General features: G+C 38.6%; 3 protein-coding genes across 10 annotated transcripts in view; all 3 read left to right on the top strand.

Moving 5' to 3' along the window:
• The first annotated feature begins 89 nt into the window (after positions 1 to 89).
• LOC108615804 (uncharacterized) lies at positions 90 to 4,806 on the top strand. Its single transcript, XM_018010593.2, has 4 exons — positions 90 to 1,666; positions 1,752 to 1,914; positions 3,303 to 3,606; positions 3,670 to 4,806. Exons 1-4 carry the CDS (start codon positions 1,559 to 1,561, stop codon positions 4,493 to 4,495), a joined length of 1,401 nt encoding a protein of 466 aa, XP_017866082.1. The 5' UTR covers positions 90 to 1,558; the 3' UTR covers positions 4,496 to 4,806.
• LOC149268436 (uncharacterized) lies at positions 4,605 to 20,673 on the top strand. Its single transcript, XM_089470332.1, has 4 exons — positions 4,605 to 4,716; positions 4,877 to 4,977; positions 5,064 to 8,772; positions 19,694 to 20,673. The coding sequence occupies exons 1-3, from the start codon at positions 4,621 to 4,623 to the stop codon at positions 5,242 to 5,244; spliced, it is 378 nt and encodes a 125-aa protein (XP_089326458.1). The 5' UTR covers positions 4,605 to 4,620; the 3' UTR covers positions 5,245 to 8,772; positions 19,694 to 20,673.
• Positions 13,526 to 24,859, top strand: part of CAP (Cbl-associated protein) — a 46,282-nt gene continuing 34,948 nt past the window's right edge. For 4 of the 8 annotated variants that reach the window (XM_089470263.1, XM_089470264.1, XM_089470262.1 and 1 more), the window contains exon 1: positions 20,590 to 23,305. In XM_089470263.1, coding sequence (XP_089326389.1) covers positions 20,591 to 23,305 — 2,715 coding nt within the window. In that variant the 5' untranslated portion in view covers position 20,590. Of the gene's footprint in view, positions 14,387 to 14,455; positions 15,260 to 16,726; positions 17,657 to 20,583; positions 23,306 to 24,859 lie in introns of those variants that run through there. The other 4 variants (XM_089470266.1, XM_089470267.1, XM_089470265.1 and 1 more) reach the window with 4 other exon arrangements.

Raw genomic sequence — 24,859 nt, 5'->3', positions numbered from 1 at the left:
TACGTTGATTAACTTGTTGCATACGCGTCGCTCGAGTCCTGCTCCAGACACTTGTTGTTGTGTCGCTTGCTGTGTGTATGTGTGTGTGTGTGTGTCAGTGTGCGTGGGTGCCATAATCATTTGCGTATTGCGGGCGCCACTAAACGTCCGTCCTGCTGCTGCTCCTACTGCTGCTGCTGCTCTAGTCTCGATTCCTGCGGCGTGGCGCAACCACAAACGAAGCACTCGCAAAAATAACTCACTTAATTGAAATACGCGTTCTGATTTAATAAATACTAATTGCCATGCGACTAATGACACGAGCCGAAAGTGCGTGTAGAATCATTATGAATTAAAATTAGGAAAATAAAGCTAAAATAAATAAACATTTCATATTGTGATTAATTTTGAATTAACTTATGTTGTAATCAAACAATGATAATTCAAAGTCTTACCTCCCTTTTATATGCAGAGCGCTTAGAATTTTTAGAATATCCTCACACTCAAAGAAAATATTTGGCAGTTATGGCTCACACTTTAAAAAAAAAGTAGAAGAAAATTATGAATTTTAATTTAAAATTTTTCTCATATATTTTATAACTTTTTTAAAAAGTATTTTATTTTTATTTTTTTATAAACTATTTATTTATTTATTTTTTTTTTCATATTTTTCTGAGATAGCTTCAATTTATGGAACTCATTACCCAACACTGTTTCAAGCTCCTGCTTCACAGTTTAACAAATGGTGCCCAATTTTACGTCACTTTAGTCCCCATTTTCCATGTTGCCCAAAAAAAAACTTTTCCTTTGAATTGCTTTATTTTTAATGAGTTTTTTCGTTCGATTTTCCTAATTCTATTTCTTTGAGTGTTTTGGCTCAATTATTTTTATGAGTGTAGCAGACTAGCTAGAGAGGGCCAAGGAGGTTGGGCGCGTGGGGCAGCCGTCGATGATGACACTGAAAGACGCGCTGCTTTTGCTTTGAGCTAGCCCTAGCCCCGCCCCTGCGCCCGCCTCTGCCCCTGCCCACCACCCGTCCCACCGCATGTTATCGTTAATCGATGGTCGCCCATCAACAAAACTGAAAGCAAACAAGCAACAGGAGGCGCTTTTGGGGTTGGCTGCGCTGTCAGCGTCGCCGTCGCGGTCGACGTCGACTTTGAACAAATATATAAATATATATATTAACAGCAGCAGCAGCAGCAGCAGCAGCAGCAGCAGCAACAGCAACAGCGCAGCAGAGGCGAGCGTGCTGTGGCGACTCCTAAACAGCATGACACTTGTAGTCACGAGTAGGCAGCTTGGCGCACAAGTCGCATAACTGTAATTCACACCTGGACACTGGCCGCACGTATCCTGTGCTCAATAGAAAGAAGCCTGCTCGCTAGGCACTTCTCTCCAGGCACTTCTGCTGCTGCTACGGCTGCGTGCGTCGCTCTCAAGGTCGCGCGTCGTCGTCGTCGTCGCGTCGGTGCGGTCTAATAAAATAATTCAATTAAAAATAATCAAAATACGTCGCAGCCAAAAACGTATAGCTATATCGGATACATATATACAATATATATAAAATTTGTTTAAAATGCTGGCGGCCCAAGAGAATCGTTTTCAATATGTTTACTTTACGCTCTCCGGCTTGGTCGCCTGCATCATGCTCATTCTCTTCTATATCTCAATGCGCACAACCATTGTGAGTGCCTGTGTGTGTGTGTTTCGAACTTGTGTGCATGTGTGTGTGTTAAGTGTACTTCATCCTTGCTCACTTGCCATTGCAGAATGAACGCCTGCGCGATGATCTCAAGCAGATGCAGCGCCAATTGCTCTACCCAAAGCCCAATCCGCACTGGAACTACAACAACAGCTGGCGGCGCATTGGCAATGCCTCGCTACGGCATGAAATATACTCGGCATATTTCGATGCACGCACGGATATAGTGGGTGAGTCGAGGCTTTGAGAGCAAAGCAGATAATGTAATATAATAAAAGTGAAAAAAGTGTTCCAAAATATTCCATAAAATTGCAAGAAATAAAGTTACCATTGGAAAGTGAATTAGTATTATTATTGTTGTTATTGAAGACTTATAAAAAATTGACTAGACTAATCATTCGCTTCTCAGATTATGCAGAGATAATATAGAGACAACAGGGTTGCTAGATATGAAATCTATCAGCTTCTGAAATTCCTCTTAAATTAACAAAAAAAAAAATTTATCCACAAAGTAAATACAAATATTGAAAAAATAATCAAATGTTCAGTAGGTCACTTCTGCTAAATATAGTCACAGCAACGCACTCCGACTATATTTAATCGCTGCTGCTGTATTTAAACCAGATTTGAAAGCAGCTTTGGCTGACTCACATCAAGCCAAAAACGAGAATAAATCTTGCAAAAGTTTGCCAAAAAATAATAGAAAGAAGAAGCAGGAAAAAAACTTTCTAACTTTTATAGAAATGCAAGAGGTCGTTAACATTAATTGGAGTGTTATTCTTCACTCAGTTCAGTTTTTTTTTCCCTTCTTCTGCCAGGGGCTTAGCACTAGAGAGTGTGTAAATATGTAAATTTGAGTTTATAAATAATAGAGAAACAAAACACTCATTTATCATCATAATAAAATCAAATTGTTTTGCCGATTGCGAAACTGGGAAGATTTTATTGTGTGAATTAGTTAAAGTGGAGATAGAAGAAGAAGTGGAACTTGGGCTGGGGAGTAGTTTTAAGCTGAGCGGAAAAGCTTTGCTCTAATAGAAAGAAATATATATGTGCATATATATCTGAGGACAGCAATTTTTGGAGTATTCTCTATATGCTTTAATACAAACATATTTATGAAGACCTCAGAGTATTGTCTGTTTAGATTTCCAGCTATTGCTTAAGCTCATTTCTCTCACCTTCAAAAGACTTTTTCTTGTTAAACGACCTCTATGCTATTCAGTCTTTCTGTGATTTAAGCTCTTTCTAGATCATTTTCCTTCTCTCAATATTCACTCACTGCAAATATGTATTAAAATGGCATCACTCTAGCATTTACTACGTTGCTCAAGTCTTGCTTATGTTCCCCTCTCTCTCTCTCTCTGGTTTACATCACTCTCAATGCTTTACAGTCATTGTGTGAGTTAGAGTTAAAGGTCTGTCCTCTTCATTCTCTATATATACAATGAATACTCACTAAGCCCTTCCCTCCACCTACTCTCCTCACGATGCTGTTTAGTCTTGATTAATCAGCTTCAATATGCCTCTCACTTTCACAAACCCTTTTGAAAGTTTTAGAGCCTCGCATTCCATGACTCTCTACACTCATCTTACTGCCCTCTCATTCGTTTCACAGGCCGCGTTCGCCTGGATGAGGAGATCACAATTGGTTCGCTGCGAGTTTTCGCCATTCTGCCGGAGCGACTGCGCGACTCGCAGATCAGCTGCATCGTGCGCTTCGCAGACTTCAGCAGCTACGAGATTGTGGCCGAGGAGGCGGGCGCCATGCACGACGTGCACAACAACAGCTTCGCCGCCTGGAGCATCATGTGTCCGTTGCACGTGGCCAAGAGCTCGCCCGTGCAGCTGCCGCAGGCCGTGGCACTGAGCTACGCCTCCAATCGGCTGAGTCATCTCAGTCCCAGCTACGTGCAGATCAGGTGAGTTGGCTCGATCGGGAGTATATAGTCTGTTGCTGCTGCTAATCGAGTCCTTCCTGCCAGCTATCCGCGGAACATGTCCGAGCTGTTTGCCAAGTCGCGTGCCACGATTTCCGTGTGCGTCGGCCCCATCCAGGAGAACTACTCGAATGTGCTGCGCCTGGTCGAGTTCGTCGAGATGTATCGGCTGCAGGGCGCGACACACTTCTACTTCTACTACGTGGAGGCCAGCGAGGAGGTGCGTCGCGTGCTGGAGCACTATCGACTGCGGGGCCTGGCCGATGTGTTCGAGTGGAACGTGCAGTCGCATCTGCAGGATCTGCACTATGCCGGGATTGTGGCACAGTTCAACGACTGCGTCTATCGCGCCAATGTCGTGGACAACTATCGCTATGCGGCAGTCGTCGACCTGGACGAGGTGCTGATGCCCCTCAAGCACAACTCCCTGGCTGACTATCTGCGCCAGTGCGACGAGGGGCGCACCTCGGGCTTCGTCTTTCGCAACGTGTTCTTCTACCGCAAGGACAGCAACGATACCTTCAATGCGCCCGCCCACGTCATGAACCGGCTGCTCTACACCCAGTCGAAGGTGCGCCGCACCCTGGAGGTGCTGCCCGCCTACATCAGGAGCAAAGTCGTCGTCAACACGCGCGGCATTGTCGAGATGGGCAACCACCAGGTGTACCGTTCCGCGCCGGGCTATGTCGATCACATCGTGCACCAGACGGTCGGGTTGCTCTTCCACTATCGCGACAAGTGCATCAACTGCAAAATGGTGCTCATTGTGGACTATACGGCGCGGCGCTTTGGCTCACTGCTCTTCGATCGCGTCGACGCCACATGCCTCGAGGTCTTCATGGAGCGACATGGCATCTGCCAGCTGGCGTAGCCCCAACTGTGCCTTATCACCAATTGCCGTTAACGCCCCCAACGGAAGAGCGCCGAGTGTTGAGTGCTGCGAATCAGCGGAGCGCAGCTGATGTCCAGTCTGGAGTCAACTCTTGCAGTCGCAACATGCTTAAGTTCTGTTCGCTGCGTCGCGGGCAATCGAAGCCGACGTCGACGTCGGCAGCGGCGCCGCCTCTGCCCGCCAAACGTGTGTCCAAAAGTGTATGGCAAAATTTGTGCTTAAGCTAGTCTAAAACAAACAAATCAAATGTGCTTTAAGTTATTTAAAATATAAATATATACAAAAATATACTATATATTTATAATATATATATACGTAATTGTATGAAAATTGAAATTGTTTTCGCTTTGGCCTTTGCAGTCGTCGCTGCGCCTGCAGGATGTCGCCTTGAGCGATGCGCAGCTGTTAAGTGTGCTCAAGGCGCAGCGTGCGCGCGGCCCTTTAATATTGGCGCTCAGCAGGTGAGCCACAATTAACAACAACAGCTGCAAAAGCCCACAGTAGCAACGAATCGAAATCGCATTTGCTTAATTTAATGAGCTTTCAGTGCACAAACAACAGCAACGAAAATTGTGGAACCGGAAACGGAAGTGGCGTCTTGCCAGCATTGTGGCACGCCATATTCGACTCGCAAAACTCAAGCAGAGCAAAATGGCAGCACAGCAACAACAACAGCAACAACAATAGCAGCCACACTAACAGCAGCTGCAGCAGGTAAGCTAGCGTAGGCCTAACAGCACACTAACAGAGTTTAAGCGAGCACTAACAGTGTTGTCCATAGCGCACTAACAGAGCTCTGTTGAAGCTAACAGCATGGCCTTTACTTTAACATTTTATGTGCTTCGTTTTGATTGCTTCTCTGTTGCATACGTTTTAGCCCTTACTAACTGTGTGTTGCACTATAGATAGTTAGAGCAAGTAAAGTCCTAGATGCTAAGGCTTTGGATCTCTATTAGAATATAAATAATGAAAATAAATACATATAGTATACCAGCAGCAAACATAGCGTTGCCCGGTTCACATTTTCTGTTAACTCTTGAAATTACTCATTAATATTATTTATGCAAGGCTAGCTTAAGCATAATAATTTATTTGAATTATATAGAAAATTACAATTTTAGTTCCAAACATTGTAATATAAGATAAAATATTTATAAATATACTTAAAATTTTTCATTTTATTCTTATTAAAACTTAAAACTTTAATATACACATCAAATGCATGCCTCGCAGCTTCAAGTAGATCACAATTGATAACAATTGACGGTATCGCAGCAGGCAACTGATATCCCGGTGACTGCATTTGTTATCCTTCACTGTCCTTTGGATTGTCAGCCAATTGACAGGCACTCGGACAGCAGCTACTGCACTAGTCAAGTCCTGTCCAGTGACGCGACGCGACGAGTGAGCTCATTATTAACAGTTGAAGAGCCCTAACTAGCCGCTTACCTTTCTCTCTCTGTCTCTCACTCTCTCTTCCTCACTGTCAATAATGTCATAAAGCGGTTCACTCCTACTCCTGCTTACCTCCTCTCTCTCTCTCTCTCTCTCCCCCTCCTTCTGTATTGTCAACAATGTCATAAAGCTCACTCTGGCGTTCTTCCTCTTACCCTAATCCTACGTGTTGCCTGCGAACAGCTCAGCGCATAAACGAAAACAAACCATAAAAAAAAAAAACTATATATTCGTATACATGTATAACAAAAGCTGAAAAACAGAAACACTATGCAACACTCGGCTCGCTGGGGCAATAATAATAACTGTCGTCTGTCTATATGCTGTGTCTGACCCCGAGACCCCTTTCATGTGCCATGTGTGCTCAGTTGCTTAGGCACGGGCACTGGCGCAATTGCAGAGGAAAATAAGGAGGGGAGTGCGTGGGGGTGGGGCACATAGGGGAACACGCCCCTGCCGCTGTCGCTGACTGTTGGAGCTTGACGCGTCAACTTGTGGCATTATGTGAATGAGCGAGAAACGTGGAGGAGCGGAGACCCAAGCGCCTAAAGCCGGCAACAGGCAAATTTCAATGCCACTTAAACAAGCAAATGAATGGGGTATATTGGGCTGTTGTAATGAGTGTAATGTGTAGGATATTTATATTTGTGAATATAATTTATAATTTAATAATTTTACATAAACTAAATAAGCTAAAGTGCAATTTAAATTCTTCAAGTTTCTTTCACTGTAAACTACGAGGTCTATTCTGAAAGTACTAGAAAACTAGTTGCATGTAATGGGTAACTTTTGGGGAGAATCCACGCTGTACAGCTTTCTAACTATTTAAGCTCATTCGCGAGGGTATTTTGTGTAATTTTCCAAAGAGCTAGCGCCGATCGATTTAGTTCTAAGCAAACGGAAATAAGTTTAGTTAAAAGACGATAATATATCTAATATATGACAGTATTGCTTATCTAAAGCAAATAAAACGTAATATACGCAAATTGGCCAGTCTATAAAACAGAATGTAGATAAAGCAAGTCAGAAATGCGACGGGAAATCGAAGTATTGAAGAATTCTTGGTATATTTAAAAAAAGTGAGTCGGTTGCTTGCGTTATTAAAGTTCTTGTTAAATGGGGGTTATCGACAATGAAAAAAAAAAAAGAGTAAAAAATATTTGTAGTTCAGAAATATCGTAGAATTTTTGATCTTGAATGCAAGCAAAAAAGCTTGATCAAAAAATATATATTATTTATATAATTTACATGAATTATTTTTTATAATTTACAAAATATTATATTACAAAATATACATATTTCATTTAATAAAATCATATACATTTAGTTAGTTTAAAAATTTCTTCAGCTACATACATGCTATCAAAACTTCTCGTACAGCCCGTGCAGCTGGCAGCACCACCCGCTACATGCCAATCGTTGTCATCATTCTCCGCTCACTCCACATCATGCGCGAGTTTAAGCTGCAAGCCTGGTGCCCCTAAACCAGATGCGCACATGTACGAGTGCGACGGCGACTGCGTATGTGTTTGTGTGTGTGTGTGTTTGAGTTTGTGTGTGAGTACTTGTGCTCATATGTCTGCTGTTTGTTTGGGCTCTTTTGTTTGGCTTGGACAGCGCAGCCCGTTGATTCTGGACAGTCGAGAATGATGGGGAGAGACAGACAGGCACACACACACACACGTGTCCCCCCCTCATCGCATATTGGGCTTTGGCTCCGCACCCTTTTTGTGTCGTGTGTGCATCTGTGTGTGAATTTATGCATACAAATTGGAAAATATATATCGGATCTGTGGTTCGTGCCCGCCAAGCGCAGAGCGCGTCGAAACTAACAACAACAACAGCGACAACACAACAACAACAAAACACAAACAAATCGTCAACAAGTCACGCCAAAAGCCAAAGCTGAAGCCGGCTTCAGCGCTGCTCCCAGAGACGGCAGAGACTCGAGCCCATAGCACCCACCACGTCCGCTGACGTCGCAGTCAGCGCTGGCAGCAACAAGTCAGCGACAGGCTGAGCACAGTGGCACAAATTCAATTTGTGCAGTGCACAAAATATTACATAGTCAAATGAATGCGAATGGGCAAGGGATGGAGAAATAGAGAGAGCGAAAGTGAGATAAGACAAAGTGAAAAAGTATATTTCATATATACATATGTACGCATGAAGCATATACATAATTATCTTTATCTTTATTGAAAATAAAAGACTTGTAGATTAGATAAATTCTACATTTCTTTTGGTTATAAATTTGGCAACTTTTTCATACTCGCGTACCACTGTGCACAGACGCTAGCTCTGCCGCTGCCGGCGTGCGCGTCGCTGTCGCCAAATACGCCGTTGTTTTGTGCTATACGATACCGTAGGCCGCTGCTATTTAGTTACTACAGAAGTTTTGCCAAGTCAAGTTGTCGGCGTGAGTGCGAGTGTGCGAGAGAGTGAGCGAGACAAGAGAGAGTGTAAATACGCGAGTGCGAATTACGTGAGTGTTATTTTTGCACTAAACAACAACAGTGAAAACGATGCTGATCACAGCAGCAACAATAACAACAACAACAACAGCAACAACAAGAATAACAAGAAAGTAACAACAGTTAAGGCGCGCGCGCGAGTTAATTTGTATTTTTTGGGCTCATCAATAGCTAACCGCTAAATGTTACCCGCTACCCGCTAGCCGCTATCCGCTATCCGCTAACCGATCAACGTTAACTGTTTACCAATTGCAAGTGCGCGTGTTAAGTGGGTGTGTGTGTGTGCATTGCAGCTGAAGACACTTCACTAGAGAGAAGAAGAAACACGTAAGTTGTTAATTTTACTGCCCCTTGCCCTTAATTAACCCTCTAATCAAATTGGATCGCAAGTTCAAAGTTGAGTTTTTAATTTGTTTTTGGCTCCCCCCGCCAATCTATCTGAATCTATGCTTAGCCGCAACAAATCTTAACTGTGCTACAAACTGTTATACGCCATCGACCTTCGCTTCATTAAATATTCAAATCTGAAGTGCGATAAGCACTTATTAGGAAATATTTTTAACCATTTTAAACTATTAGGCGAAGATAGACCTAATGCTCGCCGCATATGATATGATAATTCATTATAAACTATATATGTACATATATGTATGTATATGTATACTTATTATTATGTGCCCAATAACCCAACCGAAAATGGTGCAAAATATGCGCTCCAAATTGTGTTTCTGCTGTCTGTCTCGCTATTTATATATGGATCTAGATAAATGTGCATGTATAGGTGTGTGTGTGTGAGTGTATCTAGTGTTCGTGTGATTTTTAATACGTTTTAAATTATAGTCCGCCGGGTTGTTCGAGTCGAGTTTTGGTCATAGTTCAATTAATTTTCTAATGACCGGATGCATGGGACATGCCATGCAAATGAAGTTTTTTGGTCCCGGCTTTTGGCTATTTTTGCTTAGTTGAATAGAAATTGTTTTTAATAATAATTATACAATTTCACCTGTCACAGCAGAGAATTTCGACGTAATAAATCAGAAACTTTCATTAAATAGCGCAATTCACGCATATTAAGCATACGCAACGTGCGCCCAACAATGTAAATGTGTCTTTGCGCTTACTAGTATTTATTATTTATTATTCCGCTTTTGTTTACGATGACAAAATATTTCTGATAAGACAACCGACTTTAAGTTTTTCGCAATATATAGTCTATATACAAAAGTCTATATGTATGTCCCATGCGAAAATGAGCTTCAGAATTTGTTGTCAATAAAATGATGCGTGTGTGTCTGTGTCTGTGAGTGCGATAGCAACAATAGTGCTTTAAATTGTTTAGAGCTCATAAAAAGGCAATTGTTGAGCATTGACGAATTGTTTACACTTCAGCTGCGTTTCGAGAACAAAAATATGTATATATGTATGTACATATATAAAATTTATTAAAATAAAATTTTTAATTGGGTAAAAAAAATATGGTTTATTTTGTTGCTAACTATTTAATTCTTGAAGATTTTATAGCGAAAATATTTAAATCATGTTTGTCAATTCTTAATATTTCAGTCTAAAGCTTAAGTAAAAATTAAAAATTACATAGTACTTTTTTTTAAAAGTAAATCTGCCTTAAAATATGTTTGCAATTACATAGTCATAAATCCTAAAAATAAAAATATTAATGATAATAATATATATATAATAAAAGAGTATTTCAATAAAAAATATAAAATAATTGCCCATTTACGCCTTACCAAATTATTTTCTACGCCCAAAACTCATAGAAGCCATATTGCATGATAATAGCTCATAAGCAGCATGAATATTTAATGGTTTCTTCCTCTCTTTCTCTCTCTCTATCACTCTGTGTCACTGTCTCTGTTTCGCTGTAGCATAATTAGCATTTCGTGACAATTTAATAATATTCACTGCTCCCACGAAACTAAAAAGACGAGAAATGATTATAAAACATTAATAGCTGTCGAGTTTTTTGGCCAAATTCAGTCAGTGTGGGCGCTATTCAGGGCCTATTAGCTGACATTTGCAGAGACTGAGAGAGAGAGAGAGAGGGAGACAGAAATACTGAGAGTCGCGTAAATCAAGTGGCATATTGAATTACATGTAGCACATGCAACTTAATCATTCATTCATGCTTCACGGCCAATTAATGCTCTTCGGGGCACTTAATTAAAGCGACACCTGGCGCACTGAACCGCCCCGCACCAGCCCCCCCCCCCCATCCATTGCCTAGGTAATGGGAGACGTCGACTATGTCGGAATGTCGACAAGTGGCCAAAAGGCATTTGAATGCCTCCGTTCGCTCCGAATGCCATTGACCGCGGAGCTATAGAGCTACTATAATAATAGCTTCGTATCGTATGTCCAGTTTATGGTTTCACGCTTCGATTTGGGAATTGTCTCAGCTGCTCTGTGTATTAACTTTAAAATGCCTTTGTTCACGTTCGGCTTGCATTATCAATAACAAATTACGGTTATCGATTGCCAACAATATAATTGCTTCTATCTAAGCACTAAATTGAGATTTCCTTTCCTCACAGACAGAATAATAATGAAAAGCTAAACAGAAAGTGAAGCACTTGCCACTTCACATTGTTTCGTGGTTCAAGGTCGAGGGAGTATATAACATGTGTTTATTAATCTAACTCAGTTGATGTTATATATGGTTTAGCAGATATCAAGTCGCTATTCTGGTTTCTAAAGATAATTATTATATGAACTATAGTTTGATTAATGGCTGGCAAAGAGTTTTGAGTATACAGAGATAATATATAGAGAGTATGTAAGCAAGTATAGATAAATATGATTTGCTGCTACTACTTTGTCACTTTTTATTATCTCTGTAATTACAATTTCTTTAATTTCATTTTGTTTTCTGATCTTCAGTGATGTCAATTCATTGCCTTTAAATACTATCCCCTCTATCTCGAATCTTTTAGCTAACTAGTTCTCCCTATCTCCATCTACTTAGCTATCTCGTTCGTTCTCTCTGCAGTTCTGTCTCCCTTCATGTCTGTCTCTCCCTCTCTCTATGTGTTTCTCTCTGCCTCTACTTCTTTCTCCGACTCTCTGTCTTGCTTATGTTTGTCTCTCACTCTCACTCTCTCTCTCTCACCCTCCTGCATTGCCTGTATAGAGGGTATTTCATAGTCATTCACTTCCAAATTTATTTTGCTTATCTTGGCTATCTATAGGTATTTTTTATTTTTATTTGTATGTTGCTATTGTTGTTGTTGTTTTAGGTAGCGCCGCTCAGCTGATGCCGCCTCGTTGACTTTTTTTGTTTTATTTCAAATAATTTTTTTTTTTTTTGCTTTTGTTTCTTTGGGCTTTTGTGTTTCCAGTTCTTGTTTTGAATTTCGGTTGCCAAAAAACTGAAAAATATCCCATAAACAAGAGGCTTTATAAATTGTTATTTTGAATGCTGGCATATGATTCAGCGGCCAAGAGACAAATGTTTTGGCAGAGTCTCTGTGAAATGGTTTTTCAATTTCTGTTCAATTTGAATGTGAAACGAATTTCAAATGCAATTAGCGTCAATTTGTTATCTTCGAATGTCTGCGGGGCAAACGTTTATTCAAATGCAAATTGATGGGCGTTAACGAAACGCCCACATATTATATATATATATTATTGTGTGTATGTAAGTGTGTATCGTCGTTATCCTGCTTCATAGATAAATATACCAATTATATATCAATATGCTACATACAATGCTTCCATAATATAACTTAATAAATTAATAATAATTATTTTTACAATTAATATTAATTAAACAAATATTCTACATTTAATATTCTATAAATAAAATATGTATTAAATATATAATTTTCAACTCCTTTTACGCAGTGCTTAAGTATGTAGTAGATGTTTCTCTCTGTTTATTTAATTCTAATTTATTTTTATCATAACAAGCAACGCCTATGTAATTATTCGGAATCATATTTGATTAAATATTGATAAAGGTACACAAACGGGCATATAGTACATACCTATACACACATATACATACATACATGTGTTAAACTTGATTTATTATATACAATATGCACATATTTATATATAGTTTTTGCATGTCTGATAAGAATTTGATTGTCGACTTTTATCAGAAAATTTATTTTTATAAATATTTGTTTTTCTCTTTTGGAGTTTTTATTTTGTATTTATGCGCATGATTTCATTGGACAAAAAATGAAATAAAGAACTAGAAAAGGAAAGTAAAAAGTATTAAAAGTTAAAATTAAGAAACCCGATAAGTTGCCCCACGCAATCGACGCTGGAGCAAAAGTTGACTGATTAACGAGTGTTAATTGTGCTAGGGTTTTTTTTTTTTTTTTTCTAAGCTGCTCAGAGATTTGCGCATTCACTTCCAGCTGTCGAGTGACTGAAATTGAAAGCTGTTTCCAGCTGTCAACAGATTGGCAATATGCCAAAACCTTCTATTCGATGGCACCAGGTGCCCAGCAAAAAAGTAAGCAGCCGGGCTTCGTTCTAACAATGACCAAAACGCAAATAGAATCAAAGCTTTTTCTCTGCTTTTGTTAGCAATGCGATTATTGTATACTCTAATATGAAAAATGATTGAGTTTGATGTGAGAGACTGAGAGAGAGAGAGAAAGAGAGGAGAGAGAGAGAGAGAGGAGAGAGAGAGAGCGTGTGAGAGAGAGAGAGAAGCTTGCGTCTAAAATATTTTATATTTTTAAACTAGCTTAGGTTGACCAAAAATTAATAGTATTAATAAAATATAAAATATATTATAAAATTAAATGAGTTAATTCATTTTAATTAATTAATATTTAAAAAAATATATATATAAATAAATAATAAGAATAAATGTGAACAAAATAATCATATTACAAAATTTTTTTTTAATTCTTCTAAATTCTAACAAATTTATAATTAAAAAATTATATTAATATTAAATATAAAGATATAACAATATATAAATATTTAAATTAAAAAGAAATTAAGTAAAGACAACCTGAAATTAATATGTCTTCCGAAATCATCCTAAAAAATAAATAAAAAATTTGGAATAAATAACAGTAAATATAACTTAAAATTATAAACAAATATAAAATAATTTTATTTAGTATTTTTCGCAAAAATACATCAGTTTAGAATTTACAAAAAAATTAGGCCCAATCAATGTTTCATTAGTGCTTTCCTCTGCCCATCTGCCTAGGCTCACATACCCCGTCTCAATTGATCTCTAAGATTATTCAAACTACATGCTAAGCTAGGTATACTTTATGTTAGGGTATCTTCTCAAAAGCAACAAAAAACATAAGCTTCCCATTGGTGAATTCGATTGATTTGAGCGAACAGGAAATCGAATGCAAAGAGAGCAAACGAATGAGCATTGCGAGAGTGTGCGTGAGAGAGAGAGAGAGAGGGCGAGTGTGAGCAAGCGGGTCGGCGTGTGGGACAGAGACAAAGCACAGTGCTACAATAATTAGCCTTTGTTGAGCACAAAACCGCAAACCAGCAGCAACAACAACAACAACAACAACAACAACAACAACAATAGACAGTTAACAACTTTGGCTAACTTATCGTCGCAGTTTTTTTTTTGCTTTCGCTTCTGTTGCTGTTGTTGTTGTTGTTGTTGTTGGGGCCGGCTCGCTGTCTGTGTGTAGAAGCAGCGAAAAAATATAAAAAAGTAGCTGACGGGTTGCCAGGTGACAAAGTGTTGTTCTCCGCTGTTGTTGTTGTTGTAGTTGTTGTTGTCGCTTGTCGCTGACGCGTTGTGTGAAGCTTGCGAAGCTTCAGTTGCCATTAGAACTTCGACTTTGACGCTGTGTGCGATCGCGAGCGCGTTCCGCAAAATAACAAAAACACAAAAAAAAAAAAAAAATCAAAAACAAAAACAAAAACCAAAATTGAAACGTATAACAAAAGCAATTACACTGCGCTACACAATACCGTTGTTAGTATAAGACATTTGCTGGCTATTTATAGCATAGCTAAAAGCGTTTCCCACTCTATATATGTATGTGTGTGTGTGTTTGTGTGTATTTAGTTTGTTATTCTTGTGTCGCGTCTGACGCAATGTGTCCTGAAAGTTTTTAAGGTCCTAATGTGTGTTTACACGAGAGAGTGTTTAGAAGCAGTAGAGGAAGAAGAAGAAGAGTAGCAGGCGCTAATAGCCTGGCTAGGCCCAACTTGGCCAAAATTGCAGTTGAGCGTCAAGTTTAACACGCGGCTGGCAAAAAAAAAAAAGAATAACAAGAGACGCTGAGATCATTTGTCGATTTTTAGCCACTTAACAAATTTATTATGCTAAGTTCAGACGAAGATAAGACAAGTCAGCCAGTTGGGCATTGATATATATACATATGTGATATACATTTATTTGTATGTAGTTGCGTGTGCCTGGTCACACTGTGCACAGCCGGCACAGTCGTTGACCCGCCCAACTCTTGGGCGCCTTTTGCATTTCGCTTTTGGATATTCAGCGAGATTTTGCAATGCAACAAATTCAGTTGGCGCACGTACGCGTTGCACTAAGGAACGCGGCACAGTGGACAAAAGCGACGGCAGGGCACAGGGGCCAGGGAATAGGGGGGCGAGGCACTGTGAAGACACCGGCATATTTCTTTCTTTGATATAAACCGACGAATTTGCAATTAATTGAGCACTAAAGGCAAAGCTTTGCTTGCTGTGTTCTTCGATTGGCTTTTTGTGATTTGCCGCCGTTGACCTCGTGACGTCAGCGTCGCAGTCGCCGTCGCAGTCATCGTTGGCGTCGCTGCTTGCGGGTGGCTGCAGCAAATGAGCGCGCGAGCCATAAATTAATTATGTTTGTATTACAACTGTGTTTACTTACGTATCAACGAGTGTGTGTGTGTGTGTGTGTGTGTAAAAAACAAATAAAATGAGCGGAAAATGAGAGGAAGAGGAGGAAAGAGAGAGTGCAGCATGTTGCCCAAATAAATTACGCATACGTAAACAGTAAAACAACAACAGCAACAACAACAACAACAACTGCAGCACCAAAATTGTAGGCAAATGAAGAGCCAACAAACAGCAGCAAAACAAATGCTTGAAAGCAGCATTAAAATTCGATGCTAATTAGCAACAACAACAATAGCAGCAACAACAACAACAACAGCAAAACAATCACAAAAATCAAAGTGGAAAAACAAAAAAAAAAAAAGGCAAGGACAAAGAGCAAATTAAATCAATAGGCCATTTGGACTCATGGCAAGCCCCTGCAAAGTTTAAAGCAATTTTCAAGAATTTTAATAGATTGTGATATATTGCGCGTAACTGTAAATTGAACGAAATTTGTATGAATTTGTGAAATATTGCGTGGAACTTAAATTGAATTTTAAAAAAATATACACATAGTTTAACTGCCTTTGGAATTGGGGTGGAAATTCGAAAATAATGAGAGCTTTGAGACATTGTATAAAAAAATAGATTTTGGGAATAAACAGGCAAAGTGAATAGATGGATAGATGGATAAATAGATGGATAGATTAATAGTTAAGTAGATTGAGAGACAAATAAATAGATGACAGATGGGTCATCGGAGACAAACCTATACGCTTATATATAGACACAGATATATAGCTGAATGGGTATGTTGTTGGAGATAAAGAGAAATAGACATACGCACAGAGAAAAATATATAGATCATACAAGATATATTTTTCAAATTGAAATATAAAAGTCAGAAATGATTTTTGTTCAGTGTAAAAATACTATGCATTGAGCTTGTATAAATACAAATACTATACATTTATTGAATTTGTTGAGCGAATAAAAATCGCGTTTTCCCCGACGAAATTCAGTCATCATTATTTGCAGCTAAATGTAGAAAAGTTGCTGCTAAAATTTTAAGTGTTAAATCACAGTCTATTCAATTAAATGAGAAATGAGCTACTTGATATATAATAGTTTTTGGAAAAATGCCCATCTAAACAGAGGCATAACGTTAGACATAAATGTATTAAAAAAATAAAATAAAATTTAATTAAAAACAAAACCATTATACCCTGATTTCCCATTGAAAATGGGTGCAGGGTATAAAAAAAAAATAATAATAATAAAATATAAAATATAAAAAATAAAATATAAAATGTAAAATATAAAATATAAAATATAAAATATAAAATATAAAATATAAAATATAAAATATAAAATATAAAATATAAAATATAAAATATAAAATATAAAACATAAAATATAAAATATATATAACATTAAAGAAAATATTAAAGAAATAAAATATAAGTTATATAAAACGTAAATATTTCATGAAAATGGTTAAGACATATTAGTTACTATTTTTTTTTTTTTAGAATATATATTCAAATAAAAAATGCTCAATATATGCTAAAAAATCATATATTTTCACAAGAATATAGAGAAATTATTTTTTCCCTTTAATTTCAAAGAATTCCCTCGATTCTGAGATATCTAGAAAATTGCCTAATCAAGCTCCAACAATGGAAACTTCAGTTCAACACAGAGTTGTCCTTATCAGTTGAAATACTGAAAGATAACTGAACAAAAATATTTATTGAGAAAATGAAATGCATATCTAGTGCAATAAGTGCTAATTGTTGTTGTTGTTGTTGTCGTTGTTATCGATGTTGCGTAAATATAAAAAAATTTTGTATACCCTAACCGATTTGGACACTTAAGTTAAGCATGCGATATTTAATAGGGCATGGGAAATGATAATATGATAATGTGCTGGGCACAAAAAACACACAAAAACTGAACGCAACGGAAGCGAAACCAAAGAAAATAAACAAGTGAGAGGGAGAGAGAGGGGTAGCAGAAAAGAGAAAGAGTAAGAGCGAGACAGCTAGCTTGTCTTGCTGTAAGGTGTTGTTTGAGTTTTTATGCCTGCCTTGCAGAGAGGAAATTGCCGTTTTAATAGTTTTTTAATTAGGTAGCAAATGTTAAGTGTGCACCACTGTGTTCTGCTTCTGCCTATAATTCTTGTTGTTGTTGTTTGAACACTGTATGCGAGAGCGAGCGAAACCGACTGCTTGTTGCATAATCTGATGTGCTAGACACCCGCCCCAACTGCTGGGCCCTCGGGCACAGTTCATTTGCATCACGTGCACATTTCACACATCTCTGTCTGTCCCCACCCCACCTCCCAGTCGTCCGTCTGTCGTCTGACACCTGACAGGCTCTGGGAAAGGCATCACAGATCTATTTGCGCCCACCAAGATGAGTAAGCAGCAGCAGCAGCAGCAGAGCTAGCCGAAGTCAAGAAATTAAAATCCATTAAGTACTTTTTATAAATAAATCAACGACTACTAACCGCATGGCCCAGTGGAAGATACATAGCTCTATATATATATATATATAAGCATATACACACACTCTCTACATACAGTCGGCACACTTTGTCAGTCGGAAAAAAGTGCTTCAATTTCGACTCGTAAAAATTATTCAAGTGTACAGCAGAAAAAACAGGGAACAGACACCAAAAGGAAAGAAAATAAGCTAAAAACGAATCAAATGAAATTACGCACGGAAAAATATCTTGAAAATGCCATAAGTTAGACACTCACACACACACGCTCAGCTGCAGTGTGTGCATGTGTGTGTGTGTGTGTGTGTGTGGAACTCAAGCGATTTGTTTGGGCATATTGGTTGAGGTGCTCTATAGGCGGCGCAGCATTTTGTCTGAATCAAATTGATTTGAGAAATAAACATTTTTCGTGTTTTCCACAAAACACACAAAAATAAAATTTCTGAATGACTTAAAATAGAAATAATTGAATCGAGATAAGAAAGATAATAAATAACATTTCAAGTTTAAAGAAAGAAAAAACAAAAAACTTTGATAAATTTCAAGAAAATCTGAAAATATTGAGATAAATTTGGCTCATAATTTTTAAAAACTAAACCCATTAAATAAAGGCAAGAAAATTTTCAATTTAAATTAATATGTTTGTGTGAGCATTTGAAAAAATTTTAATGTTAGCTTATAAAGAATGAAAATTAAATTGTTATAATTTATATACATTATTTTGTTTGATTTCATAATAATTAAAAATTTTTTTTTTGGTTGAAAACTTTTTCAATTTGAGGAAAATTATAAGAATTATTGATGATTACAATAATTATAAATAAATAAAAAAGAAATAATAATAATTCAGGGCATTTAATTTGTTAATTATTTATTTTAAATATTAACAATATTTTTCAATTAAATTTGATACATACTAAATTTTAATGGAATATATATAATTAATCAGAAATAATAATTTTTTTTTGTTATAAGTAGAAATGCACTGAATATGAAAGATTTTCTATATATATTCTTTCAATATTATTTCATTTTGATTATGATTTATTTGATATTCATTTATTATATATACAATATATAAATTTTGTGAAATTCATACCCTTTGATATTTACCATTTGTAGCAATAATATTTTGAGCTGTTATAAAATTTGCAATCAAAATATTTGGCCTGCCTTTGAAACTCTTGTGTTCTGTTTATTTGAAAAGTTCAAATATCTCAAAGTTGAGTTCTTTTATTTTTCTGGCATTCAGAGCGAAAATGAAAACATGAAAATTGCAGAGATTTCAACGTAGCCAAAAATATAATTAAATATGACATTATTTTGCAGCACGAAAAACGAAGGCGCAAAAGCATTTTCTAAACAACTCAATTTCAATTTTGTTTATGACCGCGGCCAATCTGTGGTGATCTATATATATGTATATATATATATATATATATATATATATATATATATATATATCTGTATATATATATTTTCATATATTGTCTTTCTTTTTGAAATTTATGCAACATTTGTTGTTTGAGGTTTCGCGTGCGCTCCAAGTCCTGAGAACTTGACGTGACTTGGACTTGATTTTGAGCTGTTTTGTTTATGTTTGGTGTTTGCTGAGTTGCCACTCATGACTACACTGCGCACACAGCACTTGCTGCCTATTTGCTTAGCACTCGACACATGACTCCTTCAGCTGACACGCCCCAGCCACCCCCCACACACACACAGTACTCCCACTACTTGAGAGTCGAATGCTGTGAATGCTCTCCACCGATTCCACCAGACCTCAGCGCCTCATGTATTTTTAAAACGATCATCAGACGAGCCTCATTATGAATGCCCCATATTGTATTTGCCGTTGTTGTTGTTGTTCGTTTTAGTTTTTCTTCTTTTTGCTCTTGCTTTTTTCCTCTTTTTCCACTTTTTTCCCGATGTGTTTTCCTATTTTTTCCCCAGTTACGTGCCCCGTTGCGCCACAGATTTGTGTGGCCCGCTTGGCAGCTGGGAGCAGCCAGCCCATGGCCCATTCCTTGGCTGCCAGTCGCCGTCAGCAGAAGAAACGCGCGCTCGAAAGAAAATCTATCTTGTTAGGGAAAAGTCTCTCGAAAAACGAAAAAGAAGGAAAATGAAAATGTCGGGCACGCAAATCGGGCGCGATGAGAGCGAAAGTTGATAACTAAAACGTAAAAAGCAAAAGTTTTTCCTTTTTTTTTTTTGCGGTCAAAAATTACGTGATATATATATAGATATAGAAACTGATATATGTATATGATATATGTATTTGTATATCAAAATTTGTGCAGCGCCGGACGCGTGTCAAACTTTAGCCGGGCTGTCGTGCGTCGCAGTCGCCACTGACGCTGACGCGGACGTCGCCGCTGACGTCGCAGCTGACGTTGACGCTGCTTGAAATGCCGGCTCGCCGTCGGTTGTGCTTGTGCTTGATCGGCCGATGGCGCCGTTTGGTTGAGTTTTTTAGTTTTAGTTCAGTTTCTGCCAGCGACGAGTGGCACAGAGAAATGCGAGAATAATCCCTACGACGACGACAACAGACGACAGAAAACGACAAGAAACGAGCAATTGAATAAGAGAAAACAAGAAACAACAAAAAACAAAAGCAATTTTCACACGAATAAGCAGCAATTTTTAGATTTAGCTGATTGAAGGCGGCAAACGCGGCGTATGCGTAATAAGCGCACACACTGCAACACACAGGCAGGCACAACAAATTAAACACACACACACACACATACTGAAACCCATATACACACAAGCAGCTCACATACATATATAGTGCCTATATATATATCAAGAAGAAAGACTTTTGAGTGTGGCTTAGACGCGACGTAGACGATGCCAAATAATCGTAATCGTAATCGCAATCGTAATCGCAATAAACGAAATAAAAATCAAAATCAAACTCAAAATCAAAATAAACAGCAAGCGGCAGCAGAGAAAAACGAAAAAGAGGAGCAGCAGGAGAAGGCAGCAGCAGTAGTAGTAGCAGCAGCGGCAGCGGCAACAACAACTTCATCAACATCATCATTAGCAGCAGCTGACGATTTTCAGAATGATCATAATGCAAATTCTGGCAGCATTTCAAATGGGTCACCAACGGCGAGCGACAGCGCCACAGCTGGCGATGAGGCAACAACTGGCGTAGCCAGCAATGAGATCAGCCCGCGAGAGCTAAAAGAGGATCAGCCAGAAAATCGGAGTGAAGTAAAAGATCAGCTGGAAGATCCGCAAAAAGATCAGACAGCAGAAAAGTCTGAAAGCACGCCTGAAGAGCAGCTGATTGTAGTAAAAGAGCAGCTGACAGACGAAGATTCACCTAAAGAGCAGACAGTAGAAAAACCTGGAGACCAGGCCAAAGAAGATTTGATTAAGCTGAAAGAGGAAAAACTTGACGATCAGTCTGAAGATCTCGCGAAGGAACAGTCCAAAGAGCAGCTGCCTGCAGTCAAAGATCAGCTGAGAGAGGATCAGTGTATAGATCAGTCTAAGGAACAGTTGGTTGTAGTGAAGGAACAGTTGGAAGAAGAGGCCAAAGAGCTGCTGACTAACGCAAAAGATCAGCTGAAAGAGGAAAAGCTTGTCGATCAGTCTGCAGATCAATTGCAGAAACCGCCAAAAGAACACCTGATTCAAGTGAAACGTGAGGATCAGCTTGAAGATCAGTTGGCTGTAGTGAAAGATCAGCTTGAAGAATCACCAAAAGATCAAACAGAAGTAAAGGCTGAAGAGCAGTTTGAAGATCCAAAAAAAGAGAAATCAGTAGAGAGAGAGCAGCCTCTTGAAGTAAAAGTTCATATAAAAGAGGAGTTCCAAACTTTGACTGTAGATCAGTCGGATATAGAAAAGGCAAAGCAGTTCATCGAACAGTCAGGAACACAAGTCATAGATCAGCAAAAGGAACAACTGATCAAGCAAATTACAGGTGAAGATCTGAAAAAAGAGGAAATTGTCGATCAGCCAGTAGATCAGTCAAAGAAACAGCTGGAAAATCATTCTGTTGATCAATCAAAAGATCAGCCAGATAATCAATCTAAGCAACATTTGTTTGTTAAGACTGAGGATCAGCTAAAGCAACAGCCAGTGGTGCGCATAGTGCCTGTGCGAATTGAGCAGGAAGCGAGCTATACGACAGCAACAGAACGAGCAGCAATGGGCGCCAAGAATTCCAAGCAGCAACAACAGCAACAGCAGCAACAACAGCAACAGCAGCAACAACAGCAGACGGAGCAGCAGCAGCAACAGCAGCAGCAGGCTATCAAAGCACCAGGTAGTCCACGACAGGCCAAGGTCATAGTGCATCGCATAGTGCGCGAAGGAGATGATGAAGTAGATGCACAGCAGCAACAGTTGCCACAGCAACAACAACAACAGCAGCAACATCAGCCAAATCAAGCAGAGCAAGAGCTGCCAGCAGCTGTGCAAGAGATCTTGGCCAATTGTCAGCTGCAACAGCCGCTGACAAAGCAACAACAACCGTCAAATGCACAACAGCAACAGTCGCCAGCACCGCAGCAACATGCAGCAAACCAGCCGCTGCAACGCAGCACCAAGGTGATCATACATCAGATACGCATCGAGACGGATGAACAGGAACGCGCTCGCAGAGGTAAGCCAACAATTGAGGAGATCAGCAGCACCACAGCAACACCCGCACACAGCAATAGCAACAGCAACAACAGTGGCACATTGTCGCCGCCGCCGCGTTACCTCGTCGAATCGCCCTCGCCAAAGGCCGTGCAACAGTTCAGTAAATTCTCGCGCGACTTGCAGATTCAGGAGCTGGAGCAGAGCAGCGACTGCAGCTCCGGCGAGTTCAATGGGCCGCTGCAATCGCCGCTGGTCTTTGAGGCCGACTCCGAGACGGAGGCCACAGTGGCGCCCATCACCACGCCCAGCGTGACCAGTACAGCTCCCTCAGCTCAGTTCTCTCCCGGCCTGCCGTCCAGCAGTCGCGCCGACGCACAGGAGCAGCTGCGGCAGAAGCGCGCGAAGCGAAACGCACTCGAAATGCACTTTATGCCGCAGCTGCTCAGTCCGCGCTATTTGGACAGCATTCTGGAGGAGAACAGCGAAACGGCTTCAACACCAGGTGATCTGAGTCGCAGTGGCTCCGCCACCGCCTCCAACTCCGCCACGGATCAGTCAAAGTCGCGTCCAGCTGGGCCCGTCAAGGTCAACGAAACATTTCCGCGTAGCCATCTCGACTTCAGTCGTCGGCACAAGCGCCGCGAGGAGCCGGTCGCTCTCATGCTGGAAACGAAGCTGATCGAGCAGAGCGACAACCTGGAGAGCTGCACCCGGCTGCAGAGCACGCTGTCGCCACAGTCCGAGGATGCCGAATTGGTTTATCTCAGCTCGTCGGGCTCGAGCAGTGTGTCGGATCTAATGGAACTCGAACTGGAGGAGGCAGCTGCTCTCGCTGAGCGCGCTCTCATCGATCTGGACACCGATGCCAGCAAGCTCATCAATCGGCCCGACGATGAGCTGAGCAGCAACACCAGCATGGAGCCCATCAGCTCAGCCAACGAGGAAACCGAGGGCGAGTGTGAGGTTCGTAGCGCAACAGAAACTACTAACCCGAACTAACCGAAGGGGAGTAGAGATAGTGATATAACGATAGGGGAGATAGAGCATAGAGCATAGAAGATTGGAGAGTGTCAGAAAATTGATTTACTTTTTAGCGCCCCAAGCTATTTTTAGCTCTCTCTGAAGTGAAAGGAAGTGAAGTGAAGTGAAGGAAAGTCATATATATATAGATCCAATATGGTAAATATAGATATAAGGAAAAGTCATATATATATGAAATTGAATATTGAATATAGTTACTCATCAAAATAAAAAAGTGTTCATTGTTGTTTAAGGACAGGAATAGCCAAAGACATATTTAATATGCTATTCATTCAGAAAAAATTATTTACTGCTAGTTTCAGATCATTGTTTGTATGCCAAGAGTACAAATTTTTACAAATTTTATAATATATAATTAAGTATTCATAAAAACATGAAATTCCTTTAAAAAAAAAATACTGTAAAATGATGTTCATATAAAGCACATTATTCTAATTAATAAAAATTTATAAAATTTATAATAAATGACATCCATGACAAGAGACTTGCTCGTATTATGTATGTGAATAGACTTATTGGATATGAATTAGGATTGACTGCATTGATTGGCCAGACGCAACGCTAAAGAAGAGCTCCTACGCATAGCTAGAGTCGTGACATATCTAATATATATACATAACGATATATATACATTAATATTCTCATATATGTTGCTCATAGCGTATCATATCAGCTAAATAAATCTTCAAGTATTTTTTCATGCCGGCTTAGCATATAGCAGTCTAAATGAAGCATTTATGATGGATATATATCGATGATAAATTGCTTTCTGAATATATATATTGGTGTGTTTTTTTTCTGACAGATTTATTTATGCTAAATTCTGTAACAAATCAGTTTTTCATATATATTCCGTTTTTTTTCCAAACAATTATTTACTCAGTTTACTTAGAACAAAAACTTCAGACAGCAATGTGACAGCCATGCGCATTTGCTTAGAAATTACTAGCTATATACCTATAGACAAATACTATAAATCATTTTGATTGAACGTCGAGCAATAGCTCAATTTTTGTTTGACTTGAGAGACTAGAGAGAAAAGTTTGCTATGAATCTAAAGAGATATTTTTTGCAATGGATAAATAAAAAAATTAAAAATATAAATAATAATAAAAATTAAAAATAAAATCATAAAAATAAAAAATAAAAAATGAAAATAATGATAATAAAATAAAAATGAATGTATATATATTTGAAAAAAAAAAACAACATAAAAATAAAAAAAATTTAAGTAAAAATTTTAAATTAAAAAAATAAATATATTTATTTAAAAATAACAATATAAAATATTGTAACACAAATATGTTAATCTATTTCAAAGTATAAATAAAAATATAATAAAATTATATATAAAAGACAATATAAATAAACTAAAAAATAAAATTATTAAATCAGTAAAATATGGGAAAAATATAAAAATAATATAAAAATCTAAATATTCATATTTGGAATATATACAAGAATTTATACAAAAAT

Source organism: Drosophila arizonae, chromosome 5 (genome assembly GCF_054131065.1).
Source record: "Drosophila arizonae isolate 15081-1271.41 chromosome 5, UAZ_ARI_1.0, whole genome shotgun sequence".
NCBI classification, from domain to species: domain Eukaryota; kingdom Metazoa; phylum Arthropoda; class Insecta; order Diptera; family Drosophilidae; genus Drosophila; species Drosophila arizonae.
Note: the sequence above shows the minus strand (reverse complement) of the source record. Positions and strands in the feature narration are given on the sequence as shown.

Bases quoted from the DNA above. Each gene is read 5' to 3' on its own strand.
- LOC108615804 (XM_018010593.2), top strand. From the start codon at position 1,559: ATGCTGGCGGCCCAAGAGAATCGTTTTCAATATGTTTACTTTACGCTC. The intron at 1,667-1,751 runs GTGAGTGCCTGT...TTGCCATTGCAG, and splicing joins TCTCAATGCGCACAACCATT to AATGAACGCCTGCGCGATGA. The intron at 3,607-3,669 runs GTGAGTTGGCTC...CCTTCCTGCCAG, and splicing joins CCCAGCTACGTGCAGATCAG to CTATCCGCGGAACATGTCCG.
- LOC149268436 (XM_089470332.1), top strand. From the start codon at position 4,621: ATGCTTAAGTTCTGTTCGCTGCGTCGCGGGCAATCGAAGCCGACGTCG. The intron at 4,717-4,876 runs GTATGGCAAAAT...TGGCCTTTGCAG, and splicing joins CCAAACGTGTGTCCAAAAGT to TCGTCGCTGCGCCTGCAGGA. The intron at 4,978-5,063 runs GTGAGCCACAAT...ATGAGCTTTCAG, and splicing joins TTAATATTGGCGCTCAGCAG to TGCACAAACAACAGCAACGA.